The sequence below is a fragment of the Triturus cristatus genome, chromosome 3_1 (assembly GCF_964204655.1).
Source record: "Triturus cristatus chromosome 3_1, aTriCri1.1, whole genome shotgun sequence".
Classification (NCBI taxonomy): Eukaryota; Metazoa; Chordata; class Amphibia; order Caudata; family Salamandridae; genus Triturus; species Triturus cristatus.
In genome coordinates this window covers 222,998,440-223,015,982 of record NC_140583.1, presented here as the reverse complement: position 1 = coordinate 223,015,982, position 17,543 = coordinate 222,998,440, and the positions used below count along the sequence as shown (strand labels likewise).

General features: G+C 46.5%; 1 protein-coding gene across 1 annotated transcript in view; it reads left to right on the top strand.

Moving 5' to 3' along the window:
- Positions 1-3,815: 3,815 nt before the first annotated feature.
- The window catches only part of SH2D7 (SH2 domain containing 7), a 214,931-nt gene continuing 201,203 nt past the window's right edge, over positions 3,816-17,543 (top strand). The window contains exon 1 of the mRNA XM_085646307.1: positions 3,816-4,046. Coding sequence (XP_085502433.1) covers positions 3,904-4,046 — 143 coding nt within the window. The 5' untranslated portion in view covers positions 3,816-3,903. The remainder of the gene's footprint in view (positions 4,047-17,543) is intronic.

The window sequence follows — 17,543 nt, the reverse complement described above, 5'->3', positions numbered from 1 at the left end:
GAATAAACTTTATCTACTTACCTGAAGTCTTGCTTCCTAATGTCTATCTAGTCTGCAACCAAAGATTCCAATCCTATCATCATTCAAGGACTATGTGTGAACCCAAATCATCTGACCACAAACTTTGTTTGGTTGAATTCTTTGTTTCTGACTGACAATCTAGCTGGGTTGTTCATTGGTTTGAGGTTGTTGCACCTCAGATCCCTGGCCCCTACAAGGCCCAGCACACGCACATCAGGCACACATGCACCCAAGACGTGATCGAAGTAAATCCATTTGAAGCACCTTCAGATGAAACAGTTGTAGTGTGCGAGCTGTAAAAACATAAAACATAAACAAATAAAGCAAACATAAAACATAATGCAAAGCATAAGGTACCACAACACTTAACACAGAAATAACAATCACCAATGCAACACCACACAGAACAACATATACGCATAATACAAGTAAGCAAATGTATGATTCTAATTCACACCAAGCTTGTGCAAAAAGCAATCACATATTTGGCATAGATATCAAAAGCATATTCCTGTGGCAGGTAACCACATCATCACTTTTCATCACCCTTAATACATAATTTGATACATAATATATCCCCTTCACGCACGCCACGGAAGAAGGGATTGTGAATCACATGAAAACATTTACATGCTTTGCGTAACGGCATGTTCTGTGGACTTCTAAATTATTTGGAAATCTTTTCTCAGTAAGGTGGCAGGGATGAAGATCTAGGTTACTTTTTTCAATTTAATTGTGTCAATTTAAGAGTGCCATGAAAAATTACCTAGATAAAAACCTTGCCCACCCCATGTATCCTATTACTCATATAGAACTTGGAAAAACATTTTGTATTTTTTTAATCTTAACTTCATACATGTAAAGATACATTTTATGCTGAATTATTTTTTTAAATGTCCCTACAAACGTGCATCTAGAATCTATTAATTCACCTCATCGTCTGTGAATCAGGTGTCTCCAACCTTTTCTGTAATAAGACCTACTTATGTTCAATGAAAATCATTTTGAGCTACTAATATTAGTGTCATAATCATGACCACGTCAGACAAGAGAACACCAGTGGCCCCCCTAGTTTACCACTAGTAATTACATTGGTGCCTCAGGCAAGGTTGCCAGCAGTGATGTAAAAAAAGGCCTTGCCAAATTGAAATGACATTACATGGGTAAAAAATAACAGCTATAGCTACAATGCCCATGAATAAAGTTAGCAACAAGTCTCCACAATACCACGTGAATTATCACTCAAATATCAGCTTTAAATATAGTTAGAAAATGTAACCATTGTTTCCAAACATCACCTCATGAGTTTTAAAAAGAAAGGCATTTTCATCTCGAATACTCACTTTCCATTTTTGGTATACAAATCAATTCAGCCCAGCAAAATATTCTCAGTATGGACTGTATGCAGGAGAGCTACTCACAGGCAGCTGGAGTACTACCAGTAGCTCACGAGCTACTCATTGGAGACACCTGGTGTAAACACTTAGGCCTTCATTACGAGTTGCCTTGATTGTCAGTGAGTCAAAATGAATCCGAGCGAGTGAGAGTGAGAGAGAGTAAAAGGGACTGAAACGGAGGGACTTGGGGCAGATTTACAAGTGCCTTGCGCCTCTTTTACGCCGCCGTTGCATCACTTTTGTGATGCAGCGGCGGCGCAAAGCCAGCGCCATGGTGCGGGGTACTTACAACGTGACGCATCTGGGAGATGCGTCACGTTGTAAAGCCCTGCGCCACATGTAGGCGTTCCGGCGCAGGGGGGCGCATTCCAGCGCAGGAACGCCTCCTAAAAGTGGCTGAGTGAAATCTACAAGATTTCATTCTTTCACTTTTAAGCATCAAAACCCTGCGCCTGCTTGAAGCAGGCGTAAGGATTGACGCAGCATTTTAAAGATAGGGCACCCCCGAGCCTTGCTGGAGCTGCGTCGCGCTTGCGACGCAACTCCAGCAATGCGTCGCCTTTACGGCAGCAGATGCGTCACGCATCTGTCCATTTTTGCCCCATGGTGCGCCGCATTGTAAATGCGGCGCATCCATGGTGGCGGAGCCGTGACGCACAATAACTGGCACATCCCTGCTGATATGCAGGGATGCGCCAGTTATTGTAAATCTGCCCCTTGGTGTCTAAAAATGAATGGGTAAGAATGAGTGAGATGAGTGTTACGGAGTGTGAGTGAGAATGAGCATGAGTGAAAATGTGTGAGAGGAGGGACAGTGAGAGTATATGTGAGTGAGAATGCGTGAGTCAGATCGAGTGAGAATAGGTGAGAATGAGTAACTGTGAGAGGAAGTGAGTGAGAAAGTATGAATGAGTAAGCCTGAAGGTGACTGAAAGTGAGCAAGTGCAAAATAATGAGTGGGAATTACTGAGTGAAATATGAAAATGAGGAATTGAGAATATGAATAAGTGCAAGTGAGTGTGAGTGAGAAATTACGTGTGAGACAGAATAAGAATTAGTGAGGGTGAGCGCAAATGAGTGAAAATTATTGTGTGAGAATATGTGAGTGACTGAAAATGGATAAGTGTGAGTGAGGATGAGTGTGAATGAATGTAAGTGAGCTTGAATAAGAATGTGGTGTTAAGCTTACACGTCTGCCATTGGCCCTGGCATACTTGAAGGTAACTCTTGGCTCTATAGAGGCACCCATTGCAAAGGACTCGTGCCTGCATACCGAAGGTAATTCTTAGCATTACATGCACCTGTGAATAAGTTCTGGCACTGGCACCGGTAATTTTCTGCATAAGTGGCACCCTTCATAAATTTACTGCATACTAGATGTAATTTTGGGCATATGATGCACCCTTGAAAAATGCTGGAGCTGGCATAGTTGAGGAAAATCTTGGCATGGGGGCACCCATGGCAAAATGCTGACGCTAGCACATTGGAGATGATTCGGTGCATAAGGGAGGACAATTGTGGCGTGTGGCGGGGCAACCTTAACAAAATGAATGGTCACATTTTGGAAAAAAAACAAAAGCAAGGTCAACTCTTGGAGAGCATCTTATTTCATTTACTTGGCACACCACAAAGAGCTTGAAAATGTAATTATTGTCTCTATAGAGTCTATAGCTTTTGAGCAAATTTATGTGAAAACTTTCCTATTAAATGGACTATTTTAATCTATTTTTTTCTAAATCTTCTCGAGGGAGAACTGCCTTCAAACGCAGTTACAAGAAGTCAGACTCACTCATTTTGCGCGCTCGCTACCATTCAGGGTAAGTATTCCCCATCACTTTCAAAAATACTGTCAGCACCATACTTTTGGACGGATCAAAAACCCCATTTGGTTTGTGGTTTTTTTTAATAATAATCATACAGTTATTTTAAACTTCAGCGATGTTAATTCCATGTCATTAGAACTAGGGTTATGTCACAACACTTCCTGGGATAGATTCAGGGTCAAAGGTGGTATGATGCCACTTTCTGTGATGCCATTAAGGTCACGGGTTGTGCGTGGCCTCACTTCTGCTCCCACCAGGTATTTTGGTGGGTCCATGTTCATGCTTTCAGAGAAACGTAACCAAGTACGCTTTTAACTTAACATTTGTATTTGACCCAATGAGGTCAGTCTGTGCTGATGTAACGAACGCGCGCGCTGGTGATGCTGTGGGCTTCGAAAGTGACGTCCCCACCTCACCTGGGCAATAGTTCAAAGCTGAAGCTGAATGGAAATAACAGAAGCTTCCGGAACAATAGCCGCATTGAGCCCTTGTTTACCAAAAGTGATAACGTGTGACACACGCAAATGAGCATACAAAGGCTAGGATATAGTCAGCGCGCAGTTTTCCTGCTACCAAAGTGCTCCATGTCTGTTCTGAGGTAGCACCTCAACTCAAACGTCACTGTTGACAACAGAAAGGTCCCGCCGAGTGGGCTGCCAGCAATGGAAACGTACACGGAAGAAGAAATCCAGTCCTTGGCCATGCTGAAACAGCTGACACTCAAGTGGTTCTCGGAGACGCAGGCCCCCCTTCTGCTGCACAACGGCGCCTTGCCAGAGTGGTTCCATGGCTTCGTCACAAGAAAGTAAGGATGCTTCTGGAAAAGGCTTAGCATGCTGGTATCAAAGGGTAAGGTAGCTCGGTTGGCCCAACGCTTACAGCTGAGATGAATCTGTGGGCATATTTCATGTCATAGCCTTCCATCCGGGTGAACCGACTCAGCCATTCATCTTCGTAAGGTTGTCAAAAGTTGAGCTGGATGATGACACGTGTTAGCAATCTCTGTGCACAGCTGAGACAGTTCTAGCCAATCAAGAGGCTTACAAATGCAAGTATTGATATTTTATTATTTACTATTTAAAGCGCTACTGAACAGAAGTAAGCGCTCTGCAAAAATGTAACATATTTTTAGTATGTATGGCATGAAAACCATCGCCGCTTTTAACCTCTAGCTTCACGCAAAAAACATGCATGTGGGCATTAGAGCGCTCCCACACGCTACAGAAAATGACACTGTTCTGTAATTTGGGCACCAAACCGCTAGGTGGCGGTATAAGGCTACTACTTAACCATGCCATGCGGAAGTAGCCCTGGATCATGCAGCTGAGGTAAACAAACACATTTTCTGCTTTCTTGTAGCAAACGTGCCCTTCCTTTCACACGCATTAAATGCAAATAAAAACTGCTCTTCCTGATAAAGAAACTAATCTAACACATATAACTTCCCCATCATGGCTCAATGTGGTCTTGAAAGCTTCCAAATACAATACATTTAAATAATAAAGATATGCAAGGCTGCATGTTTTTTTTTTTTTACAGAATAATTTAGCGCGTGATTATACGCAATGAGTGGACCTTGTCAGTTAAACGGTTTGGCAAACATAAAAAGAGAGGAGAGATTTAAGGCGAACACAGGAGTGAGACCTGAAGAAGAAAGGTGAATGCAGGCGGCACAGGTTTCTTAAGAGCAAAAAATATCATTGAATATTATTGCATGAAGGGTGGGTACAATGGTCGAAGGCTGAAATATCATGCAGAATAAGGCCCCTACATTAGGTATATAACATAGACTGCAAAATATGACAGATCCCTCTATGAGCAGGCAAAGCACCTGAAAACAATGTCAGTTCAGGTGGAGCCCCTTGGTACATTGCTTTAGACAGCAGTGTGTAGTCACCTATCATTTTTAAAGCATTCTCTTAGGGGCCAATATCTCGCCGTGACATACATAGCGGAGTCAGTACCTCACTAGGTGATATGAGTAATCCATAAGCCACCTGCACCTACAACCGGTGCACGTGCTAAAGAGACTTTTCCTTGAACATCGGGGCATTTATTTCGTATCCTGCGTGAGAAAAACAATGTACAGCATAATACGGATTCATTAGTAAATGTGCTCAGTGAGGTAAACAAATGTCCTTTGTTTTTTGTAAATATCCACAATCGTAAATTGAGACCCCTGAAGGCCATATGGATCTGTTAAAACACTCAGGGGGATAATCTCAAGAACGTGTGATATTCATCGCCCAAAGTAGCTTAACGCAACTCTTCACATCGCAGTCTATGGTGGGAAATTAACACTGTGGTAACGTGGTATTCACAAGCCGGCGGTACCATGCGATAGGCTCACGATAAGGCGTCAAAGGTCTGCGCTATAATCAACACGCCTCTGCAAGGATGCGAAACCCCAACGCGAAAAAAGTTGTGATGCCCCAAATCGCGATAGGAAAAATCAGCGACAACCAGCCACAGGCCTGCAATCCCCACGCATCATGCGGGAAAATGCACTATAAAAGCAACAAAAATAAACACCAATACCAAATGCAGAGGACAACCCAAACCCCACTTGCCCCACGGAGGACAAGCCAGGATCCACGGAGTCGGGGAAGGGCAAGGAGAAGATGAAGAGGAAGACGGGTGTTCATGCCGGGAAGAGGAGTGGCGCCGCGGCTAGGGTGACTGACTCTGGAATCTGGGGATGACGGATCGATCCCCAGTGCCGGGGGCAGATTAGCCCAGCACCATGTGACTCTGAGCAATAGCTTGCTTAATCATCCCGACGGCCCCCAGAGCCGAGAGACCCTTACGGGTGATTGTTCGCGCTTTACAAATGTGGATTATTATTATTATTATGCCGCAGGAAGACCAGATCATCGTCACGGAGGTGATAGAACACTACCAACAACTGTTCGTCAACTCCACTGCGTCATTGGCAACACAAAACGGAAATATGGCAGTCCAGGCCAAACCAAGGAGAAACTCGCTGACAACAGGAAGGCAGCAAAGGCGACTGGAGGTGGGAGTCCTGCGCCACAGGAGGAGCTGGATGAGCTGGAGTAAATGGCGGCCACAGTCATCAGTGTGGAGATGGTGGCAGGAGTTGGGGGTCTTGACACAGCTCGATATGACCTGACTCAATAGCAACAGGGTGAGTAACAACCAGGGACTGGGGGGAGAGGGGGAGATGGCCACAATGGCACACATGAACAATAATGAGCAGCACACTTCACACCCACAATGAGTGTGGAACAATGTCCCTGATACCCTTGGCACACTGCAGCACATATAAAATCACCAAGTAGGCCCCTGTCCACAATGTGCACAAATGGGCCCCCTCTATTTCACCAATGCCACAACCTAACCATGCACATGTGCTAAATCCCAAAAAGCAGCGACTCTGTGAGCCACACGTGCTATGCAAGTGACACTGCATGACAGATAGCATGGCTGCAGTCACAATACATGACATGGTGCACGAGACGACTTTGAGGTGGCTGAGTGTGGACCACATCCGTAAAGGAGCAGGTCACACTCTGACACATCCACGTACACCTACAACCCATGACGTCAAAAACATCTGCAGACAAACAATGCACAAGAGTTCATAAACCGTCCAAGAGCACAAATGACCCAAGACGCAAACATCACAGCACCCGAAAAGCACACAAGTCAAAGGCACACCGACTCAAATGGATATGGGGCCGCAAAATCAGATCTGGAGGGGAGACTCGCCGACAATGCAGCACACACACATAGCAAGCACAGTACATCAACATTGACGACAATTTCGTACAAAGTGCAACCCTTACACCACAGGACAGAGAACACAACTGGTGCCGCTCGTGCGTAGTAACTGGCCAATCACATCTGGCATTGCATGACACTGTGAGATGATAATGTACGAGTACATCCTCACATCCGTCATGTAGTCGAAATGTCCACTGTATTCCATCAAATATTCTGCTTCACCAAAACAGCCAAAATGTACACTGCCATGCAGTCTGAATGTTAACATCTCCAATGCGTGAACATACATGGAACACACTGTTAACCTGCATCTCCCCGTTACATTGCAGAGGGACAATCAACTCCTGCAGAGCAGATCACACATCTCTACAGAGATGATTAAGAGGACACCCTGCACATTTGCCCAGACACCCTCCAACGGCCCGTGCACAGCATCTGCACACCACTCCCAGGAGCAGGGCAGCTCAGCTGCATCGCGGTGACACCACACCCTGCACATACCACACAGCAGGAAGCACACACCACCATGGCTGGCTCAAAGGACCCCCACGACCAACACATGGAATTCCAACGCCATGTGCTAGGGTGCCAGGAGAAGATGGCTGATCACCTGTTGGTGGGGTTTGCGCTCATGGCAGCCAAACTCGATGCCATATGTGGGTGTCTGAGTCCCATCAGGGACCACTTACAGTCCCTAACGGACACCCACTATCCGCACCATGCTCACCAACAATCCTTGGCTGACCTCGCTGGGGCCATTACTCAGATACAAGAACTGTCTAGTCAGACAGGCTCCAGCGAAGACAGCACAGAGTTGACACAGATGTGGAGGACAATGGAGACCATGGAGACAATGCAGCCAGTGTCTCCATGGTCTGAACACCAGTGAGATGTAGCTGGGATCTTCCATGCCTCGCAGATCCTCATCTTGCCATTGCTGCCACAGAGCCGGTCAGAGATAACTGCTGCTGGAACTTTACCACACACATATCCGCCCCCTGATGTGTCATTGGCACACAGTGATGCAGCCCTACCACCTCTGCTCCCTGATGTGTCAGTGGCACACGGTGATGCAGCCATAACACCACCACACACACCTGACACCGGACACAGAGGACATCTCAGAGGAGTAAGATGTGGAGGGTAATGACTGTGTGAGGAAGGAGGCAGTAGCATCCGTAGCTGCCACATGGCCTGTCCCTGCCTGGTGCAGCCCTATGCATCATGCCCTGGAACAACCCCTCCCACTGTCCACCGGAACACTCAGCGACATTCACCTGGACCCCAACATGGACTGCCATATATGCTTGTGTACCAATGACACAGCTATCCGACTGAGTACTGAACTCTTCCGCTCCAAATTAACTTTGCGTACCCCCAAGGACTCTGGTGTGCCCACCACTGGGAAACCACGTAATGTGTGCTTGAACTGGCCATGTACTCTTCCAGCTCTGACACTCCCCAGAATGTGAATAAAACATTCCAAATCACACAGATGTATCCTGTCTATGTTCACTCACGTGTACAAGAATGGATGAATGTAGGGACATTAGCTGTGGCCTCATTGCACATAAACAACAATCTCGCATCTCCCAATATAGCCCCGCGTCCATGTATTATATGGGGCTGTGTGTGTAAATGTCAGAATTGATAGCCCGCCTGCAGTAGTGTCACCCATCGCATGTGGCAACAGAACATCTCCTCGCATGACCTACTCACACACATCCGTGTGGACACAGTCTGTTTTCATGGATCATATTGATCCACATGGCAAGAAGTTGGACACCATACTCACATTGCTGAAGACACGTAAGAGCACAGGTCTATCAGCAACTAACCCAAACACAATGTCTCACTCACAGAGGTGGAGCTGCCAATAGGGATTCACCATCTATGTATGTATCTATCTATGTACCAGGGGCAGTCTGTCCCTCCCTGTGTACAGACAATGCTCATTGAGGCATATGATTTGTCATACAAATGAACTCTCATCACAGTTGTACACTGTTGCAGTTGCGTAGAGTTTATTAGTATGTGCGTGTCAGTACGGGCAAGTAATGGGCCACAACAGGCCGACAAATGCTTTAGGCACTTACAGGCAGAATGGGAACTTGTCGAGGTGCAAGAACTGGGGAGGCAAAAATGAACACATATCCTTATGTTTGGCAAAGGTCTCAGCCCACCTTGCCTTGCTGATCGAGTCATGTGATGTAAGGCGTTTGCTCATAGCCCCTTGCAGGGGACACCACTCAAAGTCCATGGGATCTGCATAGAGCTGTACCACCGGACTGCGCCACCTGTGTGCTATGGTGACAGTGATCAGGTGACAGGGACCCACAAGGTCACATGTCGTGCTACATTGCCATGTCTCCCTCCAGCAGTTTGACAGATTTAGGAACGTTGCCAAACGACGCTTTGCAGCTCCACCCATGGGGCTGCAGCACCTTGCACAGGTGTGTGACAACACGCATGGGTGCACCCACATGCATTTTGAGTCAGAGCGAATGCAGACATGTCCACTGTTCTTCTGGCTTATGGGATTATTCCTCCACGATGCAACACGGTGTTGTGACCTGTGCTCTGAGTGTCATTCAGTTGTGGCTGCAGGAAGGTAGTTCCTCGTCCATGAATGCAAGCACTGCTTCATAGGCAATCAGTTCCAGAAGTACGTCGTTCTCGAATTCAAGGAACACGAGGGAGAGCCAATCCATTAACTGGTCTGGAAAGATGTGCTCCAACCATGCAGTTCACCGATCCGCAACACAGCCCATCAGGGGAGCTCCTCAATGTGGTCACTGCACACGATGACTTGTGCAATCTTCTATCCACTACTGCCAGCACATACGCCACAGATCAGGGCATCCCATGCACGGCTATCCCGGTTGCACTCCTGTTTGTGAGCCAACGGGGCGCACACACAAGTCATAATCCCGTTCGGCTACCGTTGTGTTGGATAGGCAGACCTCCATGGGCCACTCGAATGTGCATGATCAACAGTGGAACCATGGCTGGACGCATGTGACATACGCAAGCCGGAAACTCAGACAGTCACTGATTCGCAAAACTGCCATTGGCAGAGCTTCCAACAGATGCAGCATTTGTGCACGGTACAGTTCCACGTGACAGGGGTTGTGCATGTGCCCGGGATTGTCTGCCATTGAGTTTGTTGGTCTCGTACCACCGGCACTCCTCAGACCGGCGGCAGTTCTGTGAACGATATGCCACAGCTCGGAGAAATGAGTCGCATATGTGTTCAACATTTGGACGTCTGGGTTGTTTTTTGGCAATGTGTTGGGGCATGCCATGCAGGTGTTCCTCGAGCAGGGACAAGTGTGTGTGGGGTGTGGGCACGTTGCTCTTTCATTAGCGCAGTTCGTGGTGTGGGAGTGGTAGGAGTCTGGTATGGTATTGTGAGCGTGGTGATTCAGCGGGCTGGAAAAGCAGGCATGGAGGCCGTATATAGTGTGCAATAGTCTGATTTTATTGTGCCCAAGGCACTCCGTGCAACAGGAAAGTATACAGTGCCGAAACAGGAGGATAAACTAGAACCGATGAAGGGTCCGCCTGTCGCTGTCGTCTTCGCTGGAGCTCCCCTGACGTCCAGACCGTCGTCGTCGGCCGCAGGTAGGAGGGTGGATGGGCACCTCGGAGGGCAGTAAGACAAAAACACAGAGGGAGCCATTAGTCCTGCTGGCGCACTATGTCGTTGCTGTAACCGTCACCGGGAGTGGTAAAGGAGAAAGAGAACGTGAGGAAAAAGGACGGGGAGAAAAAGGGGGGGGGGTATGCTGAAGAAAAGAGGGGTGCTCGGAAAGGGTCGTGCGGGCTACTATTTACACTGTGTAAGATGCTATACAATATTTACAACTGGGTCCTATCAGGGTGCAATGGCGTGCCTAAGATAGAGAGACTATATATATCTACAAGGGAACTACTATACATACGGGCACCTAGGGTGCTATACCGAAGGAAGCTGGTACTCACGGGCTCCGCCGTAACCCCCATCCGAGTTATGGCCGCTCTTCAGCCACCTCCGGAGGATTCCATCAGTCTTCGGAACACTCTTCGGGTTCGCCGCTCTCGTCCTCTCCTTTCGTCGTGCCTCCTGCCGAAATCTCCTGCCACGATCCTCCGACGACTTCGGCCTCGCGTCTCCCTTCTTTTCTATCTCCGGCTGGGAACGGGGAGGAGGGACTTCCGGGAGCAAGAGGTAGTCCTTCCGGTGGGTCGTCGTTCGGGATAGGCTTCTGTAATAGAGAGAGGGGCGGGGTTCCTGTGGTCACGGACGCTGTGGTTGAAACCCCGGATCGCGCGTCCTGGAAGGGAGGATTGCGGGGAAGTGATACCCCGGGCAGGGTGAGTAAGGGAGGCAGGACCCGAGGGAGGGAGTCTCCGTCACATTCCCTTCCCCTAGCTGTCTTTCTTGTAGCTGGTGTGGACAGTAGATAGCGTGAGAGAAAGTCTGCGTTACCCTGCTCTACACCCTTCCGATGTACTGTTGTGAAGTGGTAGGGTTGGAGGGCCAGAAACCACCGCAGGACACGGTCATTGTGCCCTTTGTTCCGAGCCATCCACTCAAGGGGGGCGTGATCGGTGAAGATGGTAAAGTCGCGCCCTTCTAGATAATAACGAAGGCTTTCCACAGCCCATTTAATTGCCAATGCTTCCTTCTCCACGACGGCATAGTTCTTTTCTCGTGGGAATAGTTTCCTGCTGAGGTAGAGGATGGGTTTTTCATTCCCCTCGGGGTCTTTTTGTGATAGCACCGCCCCTAATCCCTGTTCTGAAGTGTCTGTCTGGAGTAAGAAGGGTTGTGAATAATCAGGGCTTACTAACACGGGGCTGGAGGTCAGGGCGTTCTTCAGATCTGAAAAAGCATGCCATAATAAGGGCGTCGGGTTTTTCAGGATGGCCTCTGTTTTCGCGGATTTCTTTAATAGGTCAGTGAGCGGGGCTGCCCTTTGGGAGAAATTGGGCACAAACCTTCGATAGTATCCAAGGAGACCCAGAAAGGCACGTAGATCCTTTCTGGTCTGGGGGAATGGGAGGGAACGTATTGCTTCTGTTTTGCTTCTCTGGGGCCGGATGAGGCCCTCACCCAGGAGGTATCCTAAATATTTAACGGTTTGAGCCGCTAGGGTGGTTTTGGCAGGGTTAATCGTACAACCGTAAGAGCCCAAGGAGGTAATGACATTGTGAAGATGTTCCAAGTGTTGTGGCCAGGTATCGCTATAAATGACTATATCATCGAGATACGCTCCTGCATACTGAGTGTGAGGCCGTAAGATGTGATTCATGGCCCTTTGGAATGTGGCGGGTGCGCCATGGAGGCCAAACGGGAGGACGAGGAACTGATATAATCCTTCTGGGGTCGAAAATGCTGTTTTCTTTCGGTCTTCTTTTCTGAGGGGTATCTGCCAATACCCCTTACAGAGGTCTAATGTGGAGATGTACTGGGCTTTCCCTATGCGCTCTGTGGTAAATATTTCGTTACCGGTACTATTTTTTATGCGGTAAAGTCTATTAAGAATAACTCAGTAAATATAAGAGGCAGAATCCGTGGTATTAGAGGTTTTTAAAAGGCTTTATTCCTATACAAAGGAATACAATTCGAATTGTAGGCATTCTATTCCATCACCACGAAAGTTCAGGAAGGAAGGGCATATATTATTGACAGATAGGCAGTTTTATAGAAAATACATTACAGTGAAACAGATGCAAGAGGCGTAACAGCTGATAATACAGATAAACTGTGCATACGTAGCTAATAGAGGCGTATACATGGGCGTAATTTAATAAACGTCATCATACATGATGTCACAAGTGGGTGGATCCATAAGAGAATCCTGCAATGTCAGCAGAAATATTTGGCAGAGATGCGCGCGCAGCCGCATGACGTGTGATTGACGTGCAACTAGAGGGTGAAGGGGACTTGACATTTAGCTCTACATGTGGAGACAGAAGTCTGGGGTTATGTCAACCTAATCCCAAATCATATCTAATATCCTATGTTTAAAGAACTGTGTTATCCAAAAAGAGAGGTCTCCTAGGATAGAATCTTATTCTATACTGACTATACTGACTGTTAGTGCGTGTACAAGCGTCTAAGTGTCTACACTAGATGCGAGGGGGTAGGAATATTCCATGGTAACAGGGCTATGAATTACTTGCATGAGGACAGCGAGGCCTGGCCCTTTGCACGGTAGCTGGAGGAATGTTTACCTAAACTACTAGACAGGAATGCATCGGATGAGGAGCGGAGGAGATAATCTTGAAGGTGAAATACAGTTTTTGGCAGGCGACAGGCTGGATCAGGCACCGTTAGCCGCGCAGGGAGTAGGACAAAGTTCATGGTCACAGATGCAGGCTCAGACTGGAGCTTTCAGAGGCAGGAGGCAGGAAAAGGCTTGATGACAGAATTCGGGCCTACTCGCCTGAATCTGTAAAATGTGGAAAGTGAACCACATAAAGTCGTTGGCCTTTCATACTTAGGAATGGAATATCTGACCCATTCATGGCGGATCTGAAAGACGACATGTTGACGGTGGACGCACATATATTTGCGTCTTCAAAACTGGAGCAGGAGGGAACATACATGTACTTATAGCATGCACATGGAGCCGTTGGGGTCTACGATAGGGGACATAACTGATCACAAAATTCATATTTCCTCATTCCCTCCTTGTCCCCTACGGACCCTCAGGAGATATCGATCTTCATCAATCCATCGATCTGTTCATATAGCATCATTTGTTCTTCTTTCTTCTTCCGGGATTTTGAACGAAAACTTGGATGTGGGATACACGAGGTGGCACACAGACCACAAATCGCTGGCCCACATTGTAGACATAAGCAGCAACTGAATAGTATGAGAAAGCCAATACCTAGGAAGGATAGGATTCTCCATCCCCAGGCTGACAACACGCCCCAGAACCAACCGGACCAAGTCCAGGTGCCTGGACTCTGGTGTATCTGGCTTACAATCTTATGAAGGCGAGTTATGGCTTTATATACTGACGGCGAATTTTCTGGTATGAAAATGCAGCAACTTGATCCGATGACCCTACAAGCTCCGCCCCTATCGGCCAGGATGACGTCAAGGACAAGACGATTTTGAAGCACAACAATCCGCATAGCAGACTGCTCTTCTGTTAAATTGCCTAAGGCGGAAATAGTTTCGTTCACTACTGCTTCAAGGGTTCTGGTTAATCTACGTATCAGCTTACTATTAGTGACTGTACCTATATAGGGAAAGAAACCTTTATTGAAATCTGTGTATTTTTCCCATGCTGTTTCAGTGTAATCGACAATTGGGAGATCTCTCTGCTGTCTATTGTGTACTAAATGGGTATTTCTATGATAATCAGGAGGAGCTAGGAAAACAGGTGGCAGAAGGAATGCTATGTAACAGGTACCATCCCAATCTAGAGGTAGACGTATATATGCGGTCTGGCCACATATAAAGTAGGAATGACGAGAAGCTCTGAATGTAGACTTGCCTTGATCACTGAATTTTATTACAGTGGTGCATTTACTATGGCCCATGTGTATGGAACCATTCTTTCTTACACATAATTCCCCTTTTACTGGGAATACTGACATGGCGGGCAAGATTGGTGTAGCTTCAGATTCAACGTTCAGGATCATGAGGTTAAGTGTAAAATTACCTAATCCATATACTTCATTTTCTAGATCAGTTCCTGTTCTTTTGGGAAGTCCCTCCTTGTTAGGGTAGCAGACTTTAAGCAAAACTAAGTTCAGGTTTCCCCATACCCAGTTGTCTTGATAAACTGCGGAATTCGAATCTAGGGAATTAATCAAACTAAACCATGCTCCACAGGAGCCATTGTGTGTGAACGGATAGGGAAAGAGGGGCAAAACTCCCTTATAGTTCTGATAGGGAGGGAGTCGGCCACATATCCAACAATTTGTGGCATTGCTTGTTTGATGGGAATGATGTAACATACTAATGAATGTGTTGTTGCGCAGCGCAAATCTATAGGACAACTCATGCGGAGGTAATTCGCTAAAAGAATGTTCTGCAGTTATATTGTAAGCACGTTTAAGAATAGGGTAATACATGTGCAATAGGATGCTGACAATGATGATCAGAAGACTTAGAAAAAACAAAATTAATAATGTTACTGTGCAGTGACTACGAAATGATTTACAATACGCATGCTTCTTGAGCTGCATCTGATGATTTCTTTCTCTATTCCGGTCTAGAGGATACATGTCAGAGACAAATTCAACCGATTCACCTTGGAGAGGACTTAAACAATCAAATTGTCTGACTTACTAGACCTCAATTTTAGTTTGTAAAGTTCTGGTTTTGTTAATTCAGCCAAGGGGAGCTTTGAGTCTGTCTGTGAGGGAATACAGGGTTGAGTATCTACACTGGATGGTAGTCCATAAAATTTCTTGATATGACTCGAGTGCAACCACCCTTTCCGTCCCTCGATTTTCACGGCTGTCCTTGTGGTGAGTAGAACCAACTTCGGTGACTTCCACCTAGGATCCAGTTGGGTCTTCCGGTCAAAATTCCTGACCAGCACCAGGTCCCCAGGAACCACGTCATGGGGCTTCACCTCAGTATTGTCGGGAAAAGCTGCGGATACCTGTGAACGACAAGATTGTAGTGCAGACATCAAGGAAGCCAGGTAATCTGTCAGCATATTACAGTCAACATCAGTGATTTTGCGAGGTATAGGCGTCCCCCACATATTTGGTGGTCTACCGAAGATCACCTCGTACGGGGATAGCCCTGTTCGAGAATGTGCTACCATTCTCATGTAAAAGAGCGCAACTGGTAAGGCTACTATCCAATTGACTCCTTTCTCTCTACATATTTTGGACAATCTAATTTTCAGAGTTTGATTATGGCGTTCCACGAGACCTGCTGCCTCGGGATGTCGGACACAATGGAATTTCCATTGGTAGCCTAATAAAAGGGAAACGTGTTTCATTAGTTCGGATGAGAACGGCTGGCCGTTATCTGAGTAGACAACACGTGGTAAACCGTACCGTGGGAAGAATTCTCGAACTAACTGTTTGGCAGTAGTCGGGGCAGTGTAATCTGAAACCGGGTATGCTTCTGTCCAACGGGAAAGAGCACAGACAACTACGAGAACATATTTGAATCCTCGACATCGTTCCATCTGGATATAATCCATCTGGAGGACTTCAAAAGCATGATCGGGAGTTTGAAATCCACCCTGTTCTACGGGGATGCTTTTACCTGGATTAAACTGACAACATATCATACAGGTACGAACTTTTTGTTTAGCTGCGGCTCGTAAATGTTTGTTGAACCAAATGTGTTGAATGCTGTCTAGCATAGCTTTTTCTCCTAGGTGTGCTGGACTATGTATAGTGTTAATGATGACTTGAACCATTGAGTCGGGAAGAAACCATATAGATTTTTCCTTCGTCATCCATCCTTGATCTGTTTGGATCCCTCCTAATTCAGTCCATTTCTTTATTTCTTCTGGTGTAGCATGTGTCTGTATATCAATTACATCAAGGGCGGGATCCTTAACTGTCATGCAATGTGTTGGTGTCGGAACTATTGTCTTTGTCATGTCAGTTGTGTGAGTCTGATTCTGAGCAGTCTGTTTAGCTGTTCTGTCAGCTAGGTCATTACCCTGAGAAATGATATCGGTAACCTTTGTGTGGGCTTTACATTTCATAATCGATATTGCAGTAGGTAGATGAATTGCGTCTAATAGGGCTTGAATGAGGGGTCCGTGTTGGATGTGGGCACCGTGAGAAGTTAAATAACCTCTCTCTCGCCACAGTACGCCGAAGTCATGGACGACTCCGAATGCATAACGTGAATCTGTGTATATGTTGACTTTTTTATTTGTGGCTTGAATACAGGCTTGTGTCAGAGCGATGAGCTCTGCTGCTTGAGCTGACAAAGTGTTAATACAGTTTGTTTCAAGGACTTCAGTGTCTGTTGTGACTGCGTAAGCGGCCACTAACTCTCCTGTACTTGTTCTCATACATGACCCATCTACATACAATGTCAAGTCTGGATCTGACAAAGGGATATCTGTCAAGTCTTGTCTGGGTTTCGTCGTGATAGTGATAACTTCGACACAATCATGTGCCAATGGATCTGTTCCGCCTACTGGTAACAGTGTGGCAGGATTTAACGTATTACAGCGTCTGATTTCTATATGTGGCTGAAACAATGTCAATTCGTAACCGGTGAGTCTCGCTATAGTCAAGTGTTGTGTTTGTGTGCGGTTCAAGAGAACCTCTACTGCGTGTGGTACTTGTACTGTCAATTGATGTCCTAACACTATGGCATCGCTTTGTCTGATTGCTAAAGCTGTTGCTGCCACTGATTTCAGGCACGCAGGGAGTGCCTGAGCTACTGGATCTAATGTACTAGAGAAATAAGCACATGGTTTGTGTGATCCTGCTTGTTCCTGAGAGAGTACTGACAAAGCAGTACCTTCGCGTTCTGTAACAAAAAGTGTAAACTGTTTACTATAACATGGTGTTGCTAGGACAGGTGCTTGGCATAAAGCTTTCTTTAAGCTTTCAA